Source organism: Rhinolophus sinicus, linkage group LG01, assembly GCF_036562045.2.
Source record: "Rhinolophus sinicus isolate RSC01 linkage group LG01, ASM3656204v1, whole genome shotgun sequence".
In the NCBI taxonomy this organism is placed as follows: Eukaryota; Metazoa; Chordata; class Mammalia; order Chiroptera; family Rhinolophidae; genus Rhinolophus; species Rhinolophus sinicus.
Window position 1 is genome coordinate 72,162,155 of NC_133751.1, and position 18,574 is coordinate 72,180,728.

Consider the following 18,574-nt stretch of genomic DNA (forward strand, 5'->3'; position numbering starts at 1 on the left):
GAATTGTGTGTTAGTATCAGGTATACACTCAGCTAAAATTTTGGGGGTGGAATAATAGAAACAGTCATCTTTCTATTTTTAATACATAGTACTGTGTTGTATAGTTGGTACTTAGTAATTGACTACTGAATAAATTAATGATGAATAAATAATAAAAGATAAAAATATCAGGTTGAAAAAACATATTGGAGGACCTTGAATGCCAGGGTAAGGTGTTTTTACTTTGATGAACAGTGGAGAGACATTGGAAATTTTTCAACAGGAAAGTAACATCATTGAAGCATTGAACACTCATTGTGTTACTCTGATACATCTTATAATCACTATATAGAGGGTTAGCGAGTTAAAGATACGCTCTACTATCTGCAAAGAACCTGCTGTCCAGTGAGGAAACCAAGCAAACAAACAAGCAAATAAAACACAGTAGTGTGCAAAATGCTATAGTTATTTACGCAGTGGTAACCTTGAGCATAGGGTGGTCCAAAGAGGACCTGACTGGTCAAATATGTGCAAGGTACTACCAGAATCTAGTCTCCAGTATCTGAGAGCTGTATGAAATTGGACAAATTCCTTAATTTCTCTAAGCCACAGTTTCCTTATTTATAAAATGAGGTTAGTATTTATAGTTACATCACACAGTTTTGTGAAAATAAAATCTATTAACACGTGTAAAGTTTACTAAGTGCTTAGACAATGTATTAGTGTTCTCTAGAGAAATAGAACAACAGGATGGATGGATAGGTAGGTAGGTAGATGATAGATAGATAGATAGATAGATAGATAGATAGATAGATAGATAGATATCATTATATGGAATTGTCTCACATGGTTACGGAGGCTAACAAGTCCTAAAATCTGCAGTCAGCAAGATGGAGACCTAGCTAGGAGAGCCATTAGTTGAAATCCAGTTTGAGTATGAAGACCTGAGAACCAGGGGACCCAATGATGTATTTCCAGTTTGAATATTGACAGGCTTAATACCCAGGAAGAACAGATGTTTAATTTGAGTTCGAAGGCAGGAAAAAACTAATGTCCCAGCTCAAGACTGTCAGGAAGGGGAAGTTCCTTCTTACTCGCAAGAAGGTCAGCCTTTTTTGTTCTATTCAAGCCTTCAACTAATTGGATGAGGCCCACCCACATTAGGGAGGGCAATCTGCTTTACTCAGTCTACCGATTCAAATGTCAATCACACCCAAAACACCCTCACAGACACACTCAGAATAATGTTTTACCAAATATCTCATCACCCCATGGCCCAGTCAAATGGACACATGAAATTAACCATCACAGATAACGTCTAGCAATGTTGTCTTTTATCATTATTATATATTTTAATTCTCAATAACTCTTTTAGGTAGGTACTAATATTAATCTCTTTTTACAGAGGATGATAGTGAGACATAGAGACATGATTTGTCCAAGATCATAGAAATAGTAAGTGGTGGAGCTATTCAGTTTTTTAACCACTGTGCAAACTCCCTCCGTCTTAGAGGAACAGAGAGAAGTATTTACCTAAGAGCCATTAGCAGCGTGTCTGGAAGGAATTCAGGATTAAAGTTAAGAATAGCCTGGAGAGAGTAGAGTACCTTGGTCCTAAAGGCAAGTAGAGACTGAGAGGGAGAAATGGAGCGTGAAATCAGAAACTGTAGGCTGGAGAGTAGGATGAAAGTAGGGGGGAGAAGTGCAGAACAAGGAACCATGTAAGTGGTTCAGAAACCTTGATTTTCCTTGTTATTTTAATCATGTGGTTGGAGACAGAAAGTGTTTTTAGCAGATAGATAATAGGTCGGACAAAAAGGGTGAGTTAAGTCACTGGAAGTCTTCATGTGGTTCAAAAAGAGGTGGAGTGGGATCTATGACTTAAAATTCTTTTGGCTGAAAAATAGCAGAAATTAACAAGAAGGAACTTAAGCAATAATAATAATAATAATAATGACAATAGTAATTTATTGGTAGTGTTCTGAGGTAGCTCATAGAATCCTAGACTAGTTGTGCCATCAAATGTAATGGTATGTGATCCAGGATTTATTTGTCTTTGGATCTAAAAGATACCCATACTTTTGGTATGTGCAACCTGACATCTTACTATGATAGATTCACCTGTGATTATGGTCTTTCTTATGTGTGATTTTGTTTTGATTATCAGATATTTGCCTTAAATGGAGAGTCTTGCCTTCCTCTGCTAATTATCAGGAGAAAGAATTTTTTGACATCTGGATGTGTGCTAATAATCCTAACGTCTTGGAAAACAGGTAGTTTCTGATAGTTTTCTAAAATTCTTTACCCATATTTAATTCCTAAAATACATATGTATGAAACTGGAAAATGTCAGCTATAGATACATTTTAGCTTTAGTAGCTGTCATCTCTTAGGATTCTTTCTAGACCCTTGACACCTGTGGAAAGACAACTCATTAACGTACTTTTCCATCAAGATAAGAGACCTGGATATAATACTTGCGAACACTGGGGTGTGTATCACTGTACTTCCATTGGTGGGAAACTACACCCCAGTGTTTAAGAGTCTGCCTTTCAGTTCATTTTCACACAACATAATGCCTATCGTACAGGAGTTTTATCCAGAGTTTGTCTCCAGGGGGTCTAAACTGTTAGACCATGGGCTTTTTCTATTTAAGCTATATATTGATTTCATTGTTTTGTGCTCTTGGAGGAAGCAGTTCAGACTAAAACACGAAAAAGACCGATTAAACATTGATGAATGTTGGTGTTATTATAAGCCCTTTTAGAGTGATATTCTTGTTCTTCAGAGGAGGGGAGAGTTAGTACACCCCTTTAACAAAGGCACCTCTAAGTCGAGCATTGCTTTTCCATGGAGTTTGTTCTAAGTCCTTTGGCCTGAATAAGTCACTCAATATTGCTAATATAGACATTAGGGTAATAACTGTTGTTAGATTATTTTTATCCAGCCTTGGGATAAAAGCAAATAAAAAAATAAAAAGGGAGAAACATTCAAGAACTGCTACTAAAATCCCTTGTACGTGGAGTCCCCAGGTATTTAGAAACTTAAGAAAAAATGTCAGAGATAATAGGGCTTTTAGATTTCATGTTGCTTGGGGGCTACCAGTTAGCTCAGTTAGAGCATGGTGCTGATAACACCAAGGTTGCCGGTTCGATCCCTGCGTGGGCCACTTTGAGCTCTGCCCTCCTTAAAAAAAAACAACACAAAAAAGCATTCATTAGATTTCACATGGCTCAGGGGTTTTTCAGTTTCTCTTTCTCGGTTTGCAGAAGAACCTTTTATTTTTTTTCAAATAAAATTTGTTTCAGATCCCAAATATATGAACTAGATAAATGCAGAACTGTCCTGATTGAGGTTGGGGATCTGGGGGGCCAAAGATAATCTACTTCTCGGTTTTGTTCCCTACTCTATGCAAAAAGCTTAGAGCTCCAGGGAGCAGGCTTATAAAACACTGATCTACTCACACTTCTTCATTTTAGAGAAGTGGAAACAGGAGCCCAAATGCGGGCTAAGAAACCTGTTTATGAAGCCACTGGCCAACGTCTTCTGATTCGTAACCTGATTCCAGCCCTAACTTGGAACTTAAATATTTTCCAAATAGGAGTAAACTGTTGGTTTAGTTTCAATATTAAGAATAGTCTGATATGCAGTGATTTCATTGTCAATGTCATTATTTCATCCAAGTGTTTAATATAATTTTTTTATTAGTTTCAGGTGTACAAAACAATGTAATAGACATTTCACCCCTCAAAAATTGATAACCCCTCTCCCCAATCTATTGCCCCTCTGACATCATATATATCTATTACAATTCTATTGACTCTATTCCCTATGCTATACTCCATATCCCATGACTATATATATATTAAATTATAGTTGACATACAACATTATCCAGCTTCAGCTTCAGGTGTACAGTGCAGTGGTCAGGCATCTACACCGTCCATGAAGTGGTCTCCCTAATAAGTCATGTGCGCATCTGACACCCTACAAAATCTTTACAACATAATTGATTATAGTCCCCAAAATGTCTTTCAGATCCCCGTGGTAATATTGTAATTACCAATTTGTGCTTTCTAATCCCCTCCCCTTCTCCGTCATTACTACCTAAGGAAATATATAGAGTCAACGCAATTCCTATCAAACTACCAATGACATTTTTCTCAGAAATAGAACATATAATCCTAAAATTTATATGCAACCATAAAAGATCTGAATAGTCATGGCAATCTTGAGAAATGAGAACAAAGTGAGAAATATTTTGGTTTTGTTTCAATTTCTGTGTAGAGGGAGCAGTGCCTGGAAATGTAAACAAAATTGACCCAAACCCCCAAACCTCAAAAAAAAAAAAAGAACAGTTAATAATTTGATTGCTTACTGTGAGCTAAGAGCTTTTCATATTGCATAGAATAGTGTGTTGGAGTTCAGACACTGGAGCCAGTCTGCCTGGATTTGACTCCTAACTCTGTTAGATGCAAAACTTTGGACAGGTGATATAACTCTTTTTAACTCAGCTTGCCATCACTTAGACTAGGGTGTAATAATAATACCTTTTACAACTCTCTGGGTCCAGCTGAGCCCCATGTAAGGTTAGTCTGCTAAGTCCCTGGTCACTGGAGGGCTCCTTGATAACAAGCCATGAGATTTTAGGCCCCTCGCCACAGATCTAACCATATCCCTATGACTTCTTAGGCCAGTCTTAGACATTGACAGACCTGTAGAACTGGGAATCTGTCCCCTCCAGTTTCCCTTATCTCTCACCCTCTTTTCCGTGAAAAGTGGTGAGGCCATCACAGAGCATTGTAAAATTAGTTTCAAAGCTGCATACTTCTGTCTTTTTTACACATCAAAACAGTGCCACTTGTGAGGACAGGCAAGGTAAATTTAGCTATGTTGATGAAAAACTGAAGGACCTTAAAAACCTAAAATTCAAAAAGTCTTCTTATATTTATATTTTCTTAAGTCCTTGATTCTTTAAATATATGGACATAATTTTGACCACCTGTATTTTATTTCCTTTGAAAAGATTATAACAAAAATATGCTTAAAGTGACAACAAGAGATTTAGGGAATATGTAAAGAAAAATGGCTGATTACTAGGGCAGTTACATAAGAGTTGATGCTCCTTTTACTGGAAATCATTGACAGCAAGCAGATGCGGTGATTTTTCGGGAAAGAGAAATTGATCTGATGACCTCACTCAGTCCTCTGATTCAATATGGTAGGATGGGCCATGCATACATTGAGAATATGCCATGAAATAAATTATTGCTAGACAAAACCTTGATATATATAATTTCTAATGGATTTGGACAGAATCACATAAAGAAAGTATATTGAAGTGATGAGGAGTATAGTTATTTATTAGGCAACATTTGATGAATAGAAAGACAGAGTAATGGGGTGAAAAGTGGGATTACCTATAACATATTTACAGAAAATATAATTTCTTACCAGTTGTTATCAGGGTTAATGCCAGTGAACAGCATTTGAATAAACAATGTGTGTCACCAGAACTTGGGTTGGAAAAGTAATAGCAGCTCTCTCCTACATAGCAATTACCTGTGTTATCTCATTTCATCTTTACAAAAATCCTGTGAACTTTCTCTGCTCCTCAAAGGAGAAAATAGTGAGGCGAAGAGAGGTCCAATGACTTGCCCGGTTGCCCAGTTGAAGCCAAGCATTTTATGCAAAGCTTGTCCTCTTTCTATCTTACCACACCCACTCTCGGAGAGCATCCTTTCCCTTTGGGAAAGCCCAATTCTAGCCTAATACTGTATGGTGACAAAATACAACATTTTACAAATGGTGGTATCAGGGTTGGTTACTCAGGGTAAAATGGAGCCATTCTTTTTCAGACCACTGAAGGCTCTTTTTATTTTCCACTTTAAGCACAGAGGAAGGCTAGACATACTTGTCACAGTACCCAAGAACTAGATACCAGCTCTCTTTTATTACACTCATGCTGTGTATTTATATGCATTGAAAATAGGATCACCAGCAGAGTAAAAACGATGCCTATCATTTGACTGCACCAAAAAAGTCTGAATTTTGAAAAGGATGTTAAAAAATATCTATGGATTGTATTGTACATTAAAATTTCTTTCCGAAGATCTTTGAAGACAACTAAATGGAGTGCATTTTAATAAAATATTTGTGGTTTCTCTTTTCTGAAGAGAAAATTTAATATTGCCACAGGGTTCTTTCCTCACATAAAATAGAAACCTATATAGGTACCACCCCACAGATGTCTTCATCTCAACACTGCAGGTGGCTACATATATAGTATGTGTCCCCTGATTTGTTTATCTACCACCTTTCCTTGAAGATAACAACAAATACCAAAAGTGGGTGGAATTAAGTGTTCTGTTTCAAATGGGATAAGGCTCTCTCTCTCTCTATTCTCAACCTCCTCCTCCCTCTCCTAGCCAAATGCACACTTATTTTGTCCCTTCCCCCTCCTTTTGGTACCTATATAAAAAAAACACAAACACTTGTGTTAAGCAGGCTATAAGAAGTGACCTTAACATTTTGCCCTTGTCAAGCCCTGATACCAAGGTGAACAATATAATATCTGAATTTTTCAACTCCCAGCTCCCAGAACATAGCCACAAAATGAAACGTAGGGAAAAAAAGCCCTCAGACATTCCAAACTATATGTCTCAAAATTCGTTGGTATTTTTTGTAACCATAACAAGGAAGCCCTCAGTCACAGCCTGTTATTGTTATTTACACACAATTCTACTTGATGATATAATACATGTATTAACCCATAGTGATTAGAAACAACACATCAGTAAGGTTGGGAAGTTGATTGACCGCCAGAAACAGATACACTGACAGGATGTTGCAGTGGCAGGTGGGGTGAGGGGTACAGGAGGATGGGGCAAGTGGGAACCGTGGCAGCATTGGGTGCTATTTGATTAGGGGCTTTACTGCACCCCCAAGGCTATCAGTGAGTACTACATCGTATAACAGTATTTACCCATCTTCACAGTAATCGTGAGTCATCATACAAAGGGTCCATGTGTTTTAGAGGCAGAATTATTTGGTGCATTCTGGACAGACATATAGTTTTCTATCCCAAATGTTTTGGGAAAAAATTGTTTGGCAGTACAAAGATAAACTTCAGTGATCCAAAAACATATTTGCAAGGGCCTCATTTCATGATAATGCAGGATAAGTGAAGCATTAGTAAATAATGAATAGTGTCCTATTCTGGGAAATACATACCACCTTTCACATTTTCCATTGAGGTTTTTTATTTATTTATTTTTTCCCTGTTAAGTTCTTTTCCATGCAAATTGGAGCTATAAGGGCATGTATTACCTAAAGCATCAAGACAATGCTCTTCTCTTGTATTTAAATTTTGGATACAAGACATAAAGAGTAAGTCCTTGCAGAAATAAATAATCTTTAACAGACAGTAAATAGTTTTATATTTTTCCTGATGTTGTCTCTTGTACTTGTTGATTGTGAAGTTGTCATCAGACAGAACGCTTACCTTCCATCCCCCTGGGCACCATGAACAGAGGATCACCATCAAAAAATGAGAAAGATAAGCAACTTCAATGGTCAATCCAAAGGTATCAGAATCGACTAGCAGAACAACAGCCACAGGTGAGCTGTTAATTCTTTCCAAAATCTGCCCAGACTCTTGAGCTGTTGGTTTCACGTGTCCAAATTGACTAAAGTGGTTTCCCAAATGTGTAGCCTCTTTTTTGCATCCTATTTTGTCATCTTCTTTTAATTTTGCATCTAAGGACTGTTCTAGAATGAGCACAAGTACTTCAGGGGCCCAGAAAGGGAAGAGAGTTCTTAAAAAATACTATGCATGTGATATCTAAGTCCATCTACACAACAGTGCGTGTGAGGAATAGGTGAATTTTTTTCCAGTCTACAGATACACAAAGCACATAGGAGAGGTCAGCCAGTAGGTCAAAGGTCACATGGGCAAGATCACGATACAGGTCTGTAGAATTCCAAAAGTTAGGCTCTTTTTTTTTCCATCAGGCTTCTTCCCTGAGTGTGTGTTTTTGAGGTAAAGAGATGTTCTTTAAAAAATGTTAGCCTATTAATACAGAAATTCAGAGTCATATTTAATTGTTAAGAGAATTCAACAAATAAAACATTATTATCAGTAAATGTAGGTAACCATGACAATTTTAAGTGAAGGAAAAAGTGGCATGCAGAAATATTGTTTTAATCTCTGATCAACTAGTCATGAGATCTCTGTTTACTTTATGGATTTAGCACCCAAATTCATTATTTTTAAATTGTCTAGCCTGTTAACTTCCTCAAATAGAACTTGAAAACGTCAGCAGCATATATCCAAATGTGTGAATACTCTCTAGTGGTCAAAACATAAAATGTTCATTCGAATAGAAAATTCTTTTGTGGGAGTTAAGACCCTCCAAGCTTAACACCTTATTGTTATGTGTATTCCTAGGTTCTCGGAAGATAAACTTCTTTTCCACCCCAGTTTCCCCTTCTTTTGTCTCCCAACTTGCTAGGGATCTCCTTGCAAATCGGCTAGTACCTGGCATCACAGCTAAAAGACCTTCCTCTTTTAGCCTGGCATCTCGGGTTTCTTTAGGAAGATCCTGAGCGTTACCTTGGAAACACATTCTCCTAAGCATTCCCCATCTCTTAAAAACGGCTCAACTTTCTACAAGTTTAGAGCCTGTAGTCATGGGTTTGATAACAGCTGAGAAGTTATGGGCGGAAAAGGGGCCACAGGTTAAATCTGACAACCTCAGGAGACTGAAAGAAACCACATAGGATGGCGTGAACATGAAAGTTCCCAACTAAGATGGGCCATGGCAGGAAGTCACATCTTTAGCCTGTGCCTTCCTTGACAAAGGTCAATCTTTACCTTATTTGAGCCTGTCTGTTGTCTTTTTGCATCTAGGATAACATGCCCTTGGAATGTCAGTATCCCCTTTTTTCCATACCAGAGCAGGAAAGTATAGAATCCTTCATTATTATTCTTGTCCCCTGATTACCATCTCTGTGTGCTGTAGAAAGTGAACTATTAATTACCCTGTACTCACCTATGTAAAATAAGTACCTTTCTCTCCACCTATGTAAAATAAGTACCTTTACTTTGATCCAATCCCAGAGATTCCCCCCCCCTTTGCTTTTTTGCTATCTCCCACCCTCTTAATCTACCACCAATGGTAGATTAAGCCTCCTCCTTTGATTCTACATATAAAATAAGCTACATATAAAACCACCATTTTGCGGAGCATTTTCTCAGTCTGATGAGATTTTGCTTCCCAGCAATTTTCATCAGTTTGGCTCAAATAAGCACACAAACTTTCTCTTAGGCTGGATGTTTTTTCTTCGACAAAGTAAAGGTATCGTAGCCTGCGGTTATTTTCTTAAATAGGTGAAGTCAGATCTTTCCAATGTGGAATATCTTAATTTGTTCTGTTTCTTGTTTTGTTTACCACTCCTTGTAGCTTCATGAAGGCATTCAGCACACTCAGAATTGATTTTATCTTTGTTGCAGTCTCTAGATATTTTGTGTTTCCTGTAAAGGTCAGAGCTGATCCTTGGAAGTAATAGTGCCAATCATGAAGTTTTAATTGCCTTTTTGTTTGTTTAGGATTGGATGTTTTATTCATTATCAAGGGAAAGATTGTAGTGGTAACTGATAAACAGATTTGCGCCATCCGTTCTGCTTATTCTTTCTTTCTCTGTAGTTGATTTTTTCATAAAAAGTTGAGCCAGTCTGTTTCAAATATAAACAAAGATGTTTAACAGTACTTAAATAGTAACTTACTCCCACCAGTTCAAAGGACATAGGCTCTTCACCATCCTCCTCAGCCGCCCCCTTTTGTGAAAATAATCCTAGCATCTTTAACACACTCCCAGCACTCACTGCCCTTAACTGACTCTGTTTTTGTGGTAGTCAAGGAAAATTTTGGTTAGGGTTCACCCAGCCACGGGCACCCAGTTAATTTTGAGGTTGTCATTGAGCACATACGTACCCTTGGATCTGTCCCACGCTAGACATTGTGGGGAATACAGAGTAACTAGTGCAAGAATGTAAGCTCCTTGAGTGCATGGATATTCTTGGTTCTGTTTACTCTGAATCTATATTACCTAAAACTGCCTGACGTGTAGTAGATACTCAATACACAGTTATTTAATCAATAAATAGCCATGCCCTCAGATAATATACAATCTCTTTGTGGACCAAGTCTAACAGCTATTTTTTAAATTAGCAATCACTATAAGACAATACTAGTTTAAAACTTGTCTGAACATAACTGAAACTACAATAGACGTTCATTACTTCTACTGAGAAGATAATGAGATAATGAGGGCTGCTTCAGTCAAAAGATATTTCATAGAGGATGTGGCCCTTAACTTGTAATTTAAAGTCTCTTTAGGGTAAATAGAGGTAATGGACAGGGCATTCCAGATGAGAAGAACATTATAAAGGAAGATTTGGAGATGAACACAGGCTTTTTTCTTCATGGAAACAATCTTTTAAATTACATGCTAAACATGTATTTTTAAAAATAAACCCAGCATTTGTGTGACATATCTGTCATTTTAAAAACTATGTAACGCATTATAAAATATGTTAATTACTGAAAAGAATATCTTGGAAGTTTCCCTTTCACAAAAATAATCCATGAAAGTATTCAAAAATTATTTTGGTGATAGCTGCCTGAGGCCAGAAAGAAGACTCAAAACCATTCAATGTTCAATGTGAATTTACTCTCTTTCTGACTGCCTTTTAGAAGAGTGCTGTTAGACTATGACACAGGCAAGGATGAGAAAGCCGAAAAAACAGGGCATCGGTGCCATTCAGGTTCCATGTAGACATGATTCACTGAAAAATCAAGAACTGGCTAAGGTATTGCCATGATTCCCGATGTCTATTTGTGGTGCCCATTTTCTCAATATCAGGAAGTAATAAGATGCATGCCAGGTAATTATGGTTTGCCCGTTTCCTGTTTTCTCCCTGCTTCTCACTAACAATGGCCACGTATCTATTGATCAGACCTGGGAAGCAAATATAAAAATGACCTAAATCTGCACACCCCATTTATTACTCTCTTGCATTTCACCTTTAATGGCAGAAAGCATACTGATCTGAAAAACGAAGGGTTGACTAGGTAAATCAAAGACCTTTCTGGATCTTAGATTCAGTGGTTCAGGGTTTTGTGCCACTGACAACCAGAAGGGAGAGAATAATGGTAGGAAAGGTAGCATTACGGTACTAGTACCAGAAATCAGCAGCTACAGCCTCTTCTCCACCCCTCATCCACCTTACTGGTATGTAGAATGACTAAGTCTAATTTCTAGGCGCACCACCCATAAGACACCCTAGTGAGAGAATACTCACAGTGAGTCAGAAAACCGTTCTGGTAAAAGAGGTATTCCAATGAGTAGATCTGGTTCTCTAGGAGAAAATGAAGTAGCTTGATCCAGAGCTGTCATTTTCACAGATGGTATCCTATTTAATCCCCACCACATTCCAGCTAGTTCCATCAATTACAACAACAGAGGGAAGTGTGAAGTTCAAAGAAGTTAAATAACTTGAATCAAGTCACACATCTTTAAATGGTAAAGTTGGAATTTGTCTCCTTTTTGCCTAATTCCAGCACATATTTGCTCATAATCTCACAGGATAAATACAGACAAAAAGGATATGAGAACATTTGTAAAGGCAACAAGCTGATATATTGCAAGACTTATTTGTTAAGGGAAATACGTAAGTTTTCACTAATAAGCCTAAGAGGAGAGCTCAAATTCAAGATGTAATTGGTAAGCTGTGGCGACAAGCCAAGATCCTCTTTACAGCTTGTGCTTCTGAAACAGACCATTCCACTTTCTCCTTTCTGAATAGATGAATGAGTAATCTGTTCTGACTGCGCGTTCCAGCTCATTCATTACCTTCTGTTTTCTATATCGAGTGACAAGTGCCACCTGCTGGCCATTTTCGTTTTCATTGTGTCACTCCAATTGCTCAGCTACTCGTTGGCCTATTATCTGGATAATTGTTATTCTGTTCTTCAGTAAACCTAGACGACAATTTTAAAACCATAAAATTACAAATTCCGTTCCTCTGTATTTGAGGACTGCAAAGTCCTCAGTTTTTCCCCTTTCTTAGTTTTAACTCAGTTTAGATTCTCTTCTACCTTCATGAATATGTCATAATCAAGCACAAGAAATATAGTTTTGGATACCTTTCATTCAGGGTTTTTTTTTGTGTGTGTGTGTGGTGTCACTTTAAATCCACTTGATGCTCTCAAGTATTACAAGACAGATGATAACTTGATTCCCTGAGTGAAGCCTACTCTACATTTAGCCATTTGTACATATGTAATGTTTATATAATCAATGTTAGTGCAAATGTGCTGTATTGCTCATGTATTCTCTAGGTCTTTCTGGGTTAATCTTTTTGGATTGATATTAATTTCTTATCCTACAGTAAAACCAGGCTCTTTCTCACCTGACAGTTACGTTGCTGGCATTAGTGTCTTCCCTTCTGCAGGGTTCTCTCCTGAGCTGCTCCCAATTCCTTATGAATGTTCTCTGCTTCCACACTGCTCTGCCGTTGTTCCTGCCATTTTGTCTGAAGTGGCCTCTGCCCTCCCGTAGTCCTTTAAGGTCCCAAACTAATGTCGTTTCTATATAAAGTCTTCTCTCATTTCCCTACTATAAGAATACCTCCTTCTCTCCAGTTGCCTGTGTCCTTGACGTGTGTCTTTCTTAGCGCATGTTTTACTTTTTACCTGGTATTAACAGTTACATGTGTATCTGATCTGTCTCTTTTGTTAGACTGTGAGCTTTTAGAAAGAAGGGACCATTTTTATTCATCTTTGCATTCCCAAACAACAGTTAGACCTGGACCTATCACGCAGTAGGTGCTTCCCAAGCAAGAGTGAAGGATCGAAGGAATTTAATTGAGGCTGAATTCTTTACAAAGAGGTACAAAAATAACATTTTTCCTCTACTTAGATTGGTTGACAATAAATAGGTTACACTTAAAACCGTCTGCATATGTTATTGGAGACCAAAATGTTTTTATACTTGGTCAAAATAAAGTGTTGCATTTGGATGGGAGTAGAGACCGCATTTGTCATGGTCATAGTCTTTGCATCAAATGAATAGACTGTAAAATTCCATGCCTGTTGAAATGGAACTCCAGCAGTAGCTTTCTATTCTTTCGCAGTACACACACGGACACAAAAAATGAAATAGTTTAATCTGATAAGTCCCACATTGGTTGTTTTAGCAGTAAATATGGAGCGGAGAAGGCTTGCTGAACTTTTAGCTGTGTTTTTCAAATTGAAATGGCGTATCTGAGTACAACTTTGTAATGAAGAATGTGGACACATTTTCCCATTTAGAATGTAATCTTTTTAACGTCTCATTATGGTGTTGGATGCTGAAATTTCAAGTCTGTATAATATAGAGACAGATGCCTTAGAAAATACTTTTATCCGTCAAGAGTACTTTTTCGCCTCCTTACATAACTGCCATAGCCTAAAATTTATGATGTCTAAAGACCCTTGTCTAACAAGAGGCTATTATAGTCACTATAGTTGAAATATTTTACTTTATTACTCTTGCTACAAAGATCTCATTTCTCTATGGTGATGCATTGCTTTTTCAAAAGGGATAATGCATAATATAGTCGCACTTTTGGGCCCTGTGTTCACAGCATAGCAAATGTGACATTAAATGAATTGCTCATGATAAACTAATTTAGAAGTTCCTTGAAAGCAAGTGTCATATGTTCTTTTTCTTCTGTACCTCCACCATAACCCCTGGTTCACTGCTGGGCACAGTAGGTATCTAACAGAAACTGTTTAGCTTCTCAACTTGAAACGCCTGTCCAGATTGTTTTCTTTTTCATTCTTTCCTGAAGAGCTGATGTCATACTGCCTGACAGAACAGCATTCAGTTTATTGAACAAACTGGGATACTACCAGCAGTTAGAGGGACACCAGGACAGCCTGGATTCAGGGCATTATGGGAGGGGAGACCAGGATAATGCTTGCTACTGGCTTCAGAAGTCACCCTATTCTGTCCTGGAGATTGAGATCAAGGAATACCATCAATTGTCTGTTCCTGGGTTTCACAGAAGTGACCACATGCTGCCACTGAGAGCCAATAGGGATGTGAGTCCAGAGAAACTCATCCTGACTCCAAGGACAGAAGTGGCTTTGACAGTGCTGAGCAGTTTTGCCACATGACATCCCTCTGTTTGCATGTCTATCCGTCATTTCTATTCCATTGACAGAGATAGAGAAAGAAGTAGAGATTCAGGTGTATTGCCTGAAATGACTTTCACTGGAAGGAATACTAATTTTGGTTTCAATGAAAATATGCCTATTTGATCTCTGCCCTATAAAATTTCCTTAAGCACTTGAACTGTATATACAACCGTTTCTCAATGAGTGTGCATGCTAATCAGGAGCAATCAGAGGCTGCCTGGTGTCCCGGATACACCTCAGGGCCTGTTCTCTGACTCTGTTCAGAATAAGCCACAGGTATTTGGCTTCCTTCCAAAGCAGGCTTCTTGCTGGTCCCTTCGAAAGGAACCCTGTGCCTCTGAGCCCAGCACTCCTGAGTCCTCCCCTCTGAGCTTGAATCCTGCTTCTCATCTTGTTTGACTTTATCTCCCCTCTCACTCAGGATCCAACCTTGCATTTTGAATTCAGTTAACGAACTGTACTTGTTGGTCATTCTGATTTTGAATTCAAACCCCATCATTCGTGCCCCCTGACTTAACCTTGTTAAAGCTTTGTCTCCTGATCATATTCTTGATCTGAATCTGGTTCCTTACTGTCCTGACTCCTGTAGGCTCAAGTAAAATTCAAACCTAAATCTCATTTGAGTTGTTTTCCACCTAGTCATTTACCAGCATGTTCCTTAGCCCTCCTGTTCCTTCAGTCAGTCTTGCCTGACCAGGTTCAGCCTTTGAGCAGAGGGTGGTGCTGGAGGGGCTCTCTTAACATACCTAGGGGTTCTGATCCAGTCCTAGAGAACTAACTGATGTTTGTCCATGACCTTTGCTGTACAACAGTCTAGAATCAGCCTTCCTCTATTCAGAGACTCTTCAAGAAGGTCTTCTAGCCAAGACCACCAGTAATAATTCCTGGCATTTGTAAACAACTAAGATTTATTTAAAATGCTCTGAACAAGGATGTATCTAGTTTTTGTTTTGTTTTCTTTTGTTTTGGAGCCTGAAGCTTATATAGTTTTGAAGGGACCCCTTTCAAAAAAGAAAATGCAAAATTATAAATGTGAGGTTAGGGACAGGACCATGGAAGGAACCTGTGTAAGGGAGGGGTCCTGAGGCTTAAGCTTCATTTGCTTTGTGGATTATCTGCCACTTGCATACTATGCCATCTGACAACAGATCTATAAAGATAATGGTGATGATAAAACAGATACTGTTATTAGTAAGCAAATACTCATTAAGTAACTGAGACAGAATTTGAAGCAGATTGGCTGTGTTATGTAGATTTCTGTTTTACAAAAAGTGCAATCAAAGGCGTAAAAATGTATTCCTCAAATAGAAAAGCATATATGTGATTTTTTAAAATACATTTAAAAATTATAGGCCAATTCCATAACCAATGCTGAAAATCTTTATCTACCTATTAGTAGAAAGGTGTCTGTTCGTGGAAATATGTGTCTCAAATTAATTTAGCTGGGAAAACTTTTAGAAGAACTTGTAACATTTTTCATTAAAGTCAACTTCATTTAGTACACATAACATGTGCCAATTTATTTTAGTTCACTAATTATATGTGTATGCCTGTTTCCACAAATGTTACAATAGATAAAACTGAAGTATCCTATTTGTCTTAATGCTTTAGAAAATTTTCTCCTAATCTTACTTTTTTAATGTTTTGCTTTGATACTTTCCCTTTAATTCTGTATCTGTTATGATCTAGGCATTGTACTAAGTCCATTGTTTTTGTTTGTTTGTTTAAGACATTATTTTTTAGAGTAGTTTTAGGTTCACAGCAAAATTAAGAGGAAGAGACAGAAATTCCCCATATGCTCCCTGCCCCAACACATGCATAGCCTTCCCCATTGTCAACATCCCTCATCAGAGTGATACATTTGTTATAACTGATGAACCTACATTGACACATCATAATCCTCAAAGCTCGTAGTTTACTTATGGTTCACCATTGGTGTTGTATGTTCTATGGGTTTAGATAAACTTGTAATGACATGTATCAATCATTATAGTATCATATAGCATATTTTCACTGTTCTAAAAATCCTTCCTCTGTGCTCTGTTCTTCTCTCCTCTGTCAACCCCTGCCACCCAGTGACCTTTTAACCGGCTGCATAGTTTTGCCTTTTTCGGAATGTTGTATAGTTGGAGTCATACAATGCATAGACTTTTCAGATTGACTTCTTTCACTTAGTAATATGCATTTCTGGTTCCTACATGCCTTTCCATGGCTTGATAGTTCATTTCTTTCTGTCGTTGAATAATATTCCATTGTCCGGATGTACCACAATTTATTTATCCATTCACTGACTGAAGGACTTGGTTACTTTCAAGTTAGGGCAATTATGAATAAAGCTGCTGTAAACATCCATGTGCAGGTTTTTGTGTGGACATACATTTTCACCTCCTTTGGGTAAATATCATGGAGCACTTTGATGGATCATATGATAAGAGTATTTTTAGCATTGTAAGAAACTGCCAAACTGTTTTCCAAAGTGGCTGTATCATTTGCATTCCTACCAGTGATGAATGAGACTACCTGTTGCTCCACATCCTCGCCAGCATTGGGTGTTGTCAGTGTTCTGGATTTTGGCTGTTCTAATAGATGTGCAGTAGTATCTTATTATTATTTTAATTTATATTTCTCTGATGATATATGATGTGGAGCGTGTTTTAATATGCTTAATTGCCATCTGTGTCTTCTTTGGTGAGGTGTTTGTTAAGGTCATTGACCTATTTAAAAAATTATTAAATTTATTGAGGTAATGTTTGTTAATAACATTATATAAATTTCAGGTATACAATTGTGTACTCTATTGTGTGCACACCACTCAAAGTTAGTCTCCTTCTGTTACCTGTATTTGACCCCCTTTACCCTCTTCATCCTCCCCCAACCTCCTTTCCCTTCTAATAGCCATTATTCTATTGTCTGTATCTATGAATTTAGTTTTTTGTTGTTCGTTTTTTTTTTCATTTGTTGCTTTTTGTTCATATGCTACATATGAGTGAAATCACATGATTCTTGTCCTTTTCTGTCTGACTTATTTTCACTTAGCATAATACTCTCAAGATCCATTTATGTTGTTGGAAATGGCAGTATTTCACCTTTTCTTTTAGGACTGAGTAGTATTCCATTGTACATATGTACCAAATCTTCTGTATCCAATCATCTGTTGAAGGACAGTTGGGTTGTTTCCACATCTTGGCCATTGTGAATAATGCTGCAATGAACATAAGGATACATATATATTTTGTTCCATTTTTAATCTATGTCTTTTATTGTTGAGTTTTGTACATTTTGGATAACAGTCTTTTATCAGATGTTTCTTCTGCAAATATTTTCTCCCAGTTTGTGACTTGTTTTCTCATTGTCTTGATGCATTGGTTTTTACAACTTAAAGGCTATTTCTCAGATCAGCAAGATAAGGTGTGTTTTTTTTTTAATTAAAGTTTATTGAGGTGACAATTGTTAGTAAAGTTACATTGGTTTCAGGTGTACAATTCTGTAATACATCATCTATATTCTATATATCACATTGTGTGTTCACTACCCAGAGTCACTTATCCTTCCATCACCATATATTTGATCCCTTTTACCTCATCTACCATCCCCCCCCACACACACACACACACACTCTGGTAAAGGATAAGTTTTAGAAAGTAAGCCAGGTGGGTTGAGGAGTCAATGAAAAGTAAAGAAATGGGAGCTATGCATAATAAGCTATTTAGGAAATTTTTACTGAATGGACAGAGAAAATAGGGTTGAAACTGGAAGGGTAGTTATGGTTGAGGTAGATTTGTGGTTGGGAGAGATTTGGCAATGTTTCTGGACTGAGAGAAAGGAACCAGTGAAAATGGGAAAAGTTCACATCAGAGATGAGGCCTGATTGGTATAGAGAGACTGTAGCAAAGACAGGAAGGAAGGATTACTAGGGCTCAGGTGGAGAGTTTAAGTTAGGGTAAGAGGGTGGATATATTTCTTCCCTCTGAGATTTTGGGAGAGAAATTAGAGGTGTTCACACATACCTAATAACCTAATTTTGTCTTTAAAGAAGAGTCAGGATCATCTGCTGACAAGGAAGTAGGCAGGCTTTGTTTACAGGGCATAATGAAGATTTGGGGCAACCTTTGTGAGGAGGGGGACAGAAGGTAACTAGGGACAAGTAAGACAATGTTCATAAGAGGATGAGAACCATGAATATTTTATGGTGTGGATTCAACAGTTATGCAAATTTTAGCAGACTGAAATTTCTAAGCAAAGAGGGAAAATGATCCATGATCTGATTGATCTGAGGCTGGGGATTATTAGGATGGGTGTGGCAACGCATAGCTGAAGTGATGAACTATTTTTTTTCTCATGCAGAATTGG

The 18,574-nt window shown here is 37.6% G+C and overlaps 1 protein-coding gene across 1 annotated transcript in view; it reads left to right on the plus strand.

Annotated features, from left to right (window-relative positions):
- The window catches only part of MORC1 (MORC family CW-type zinc finger 1), a 114,619-nt gene that overhangs the window by 45,972 nt on the left and 50,073 nt on the right, over nt 1-18,574 (plus strand). Inside the window, exons 9-10 of the mRNA XM_074338653.1 lie at nt 2,147-2,252; nt 7,460-7,598. Coding sequence (XP_074194754.1) covers nt 2,147-2,252; nt 7,460-7,598 — 245 coding nt within the window. The remainder of the gene's footprint in view (nt 1-2,146; nt 2,253-7,459; nt 7,599-18,574) is intronic.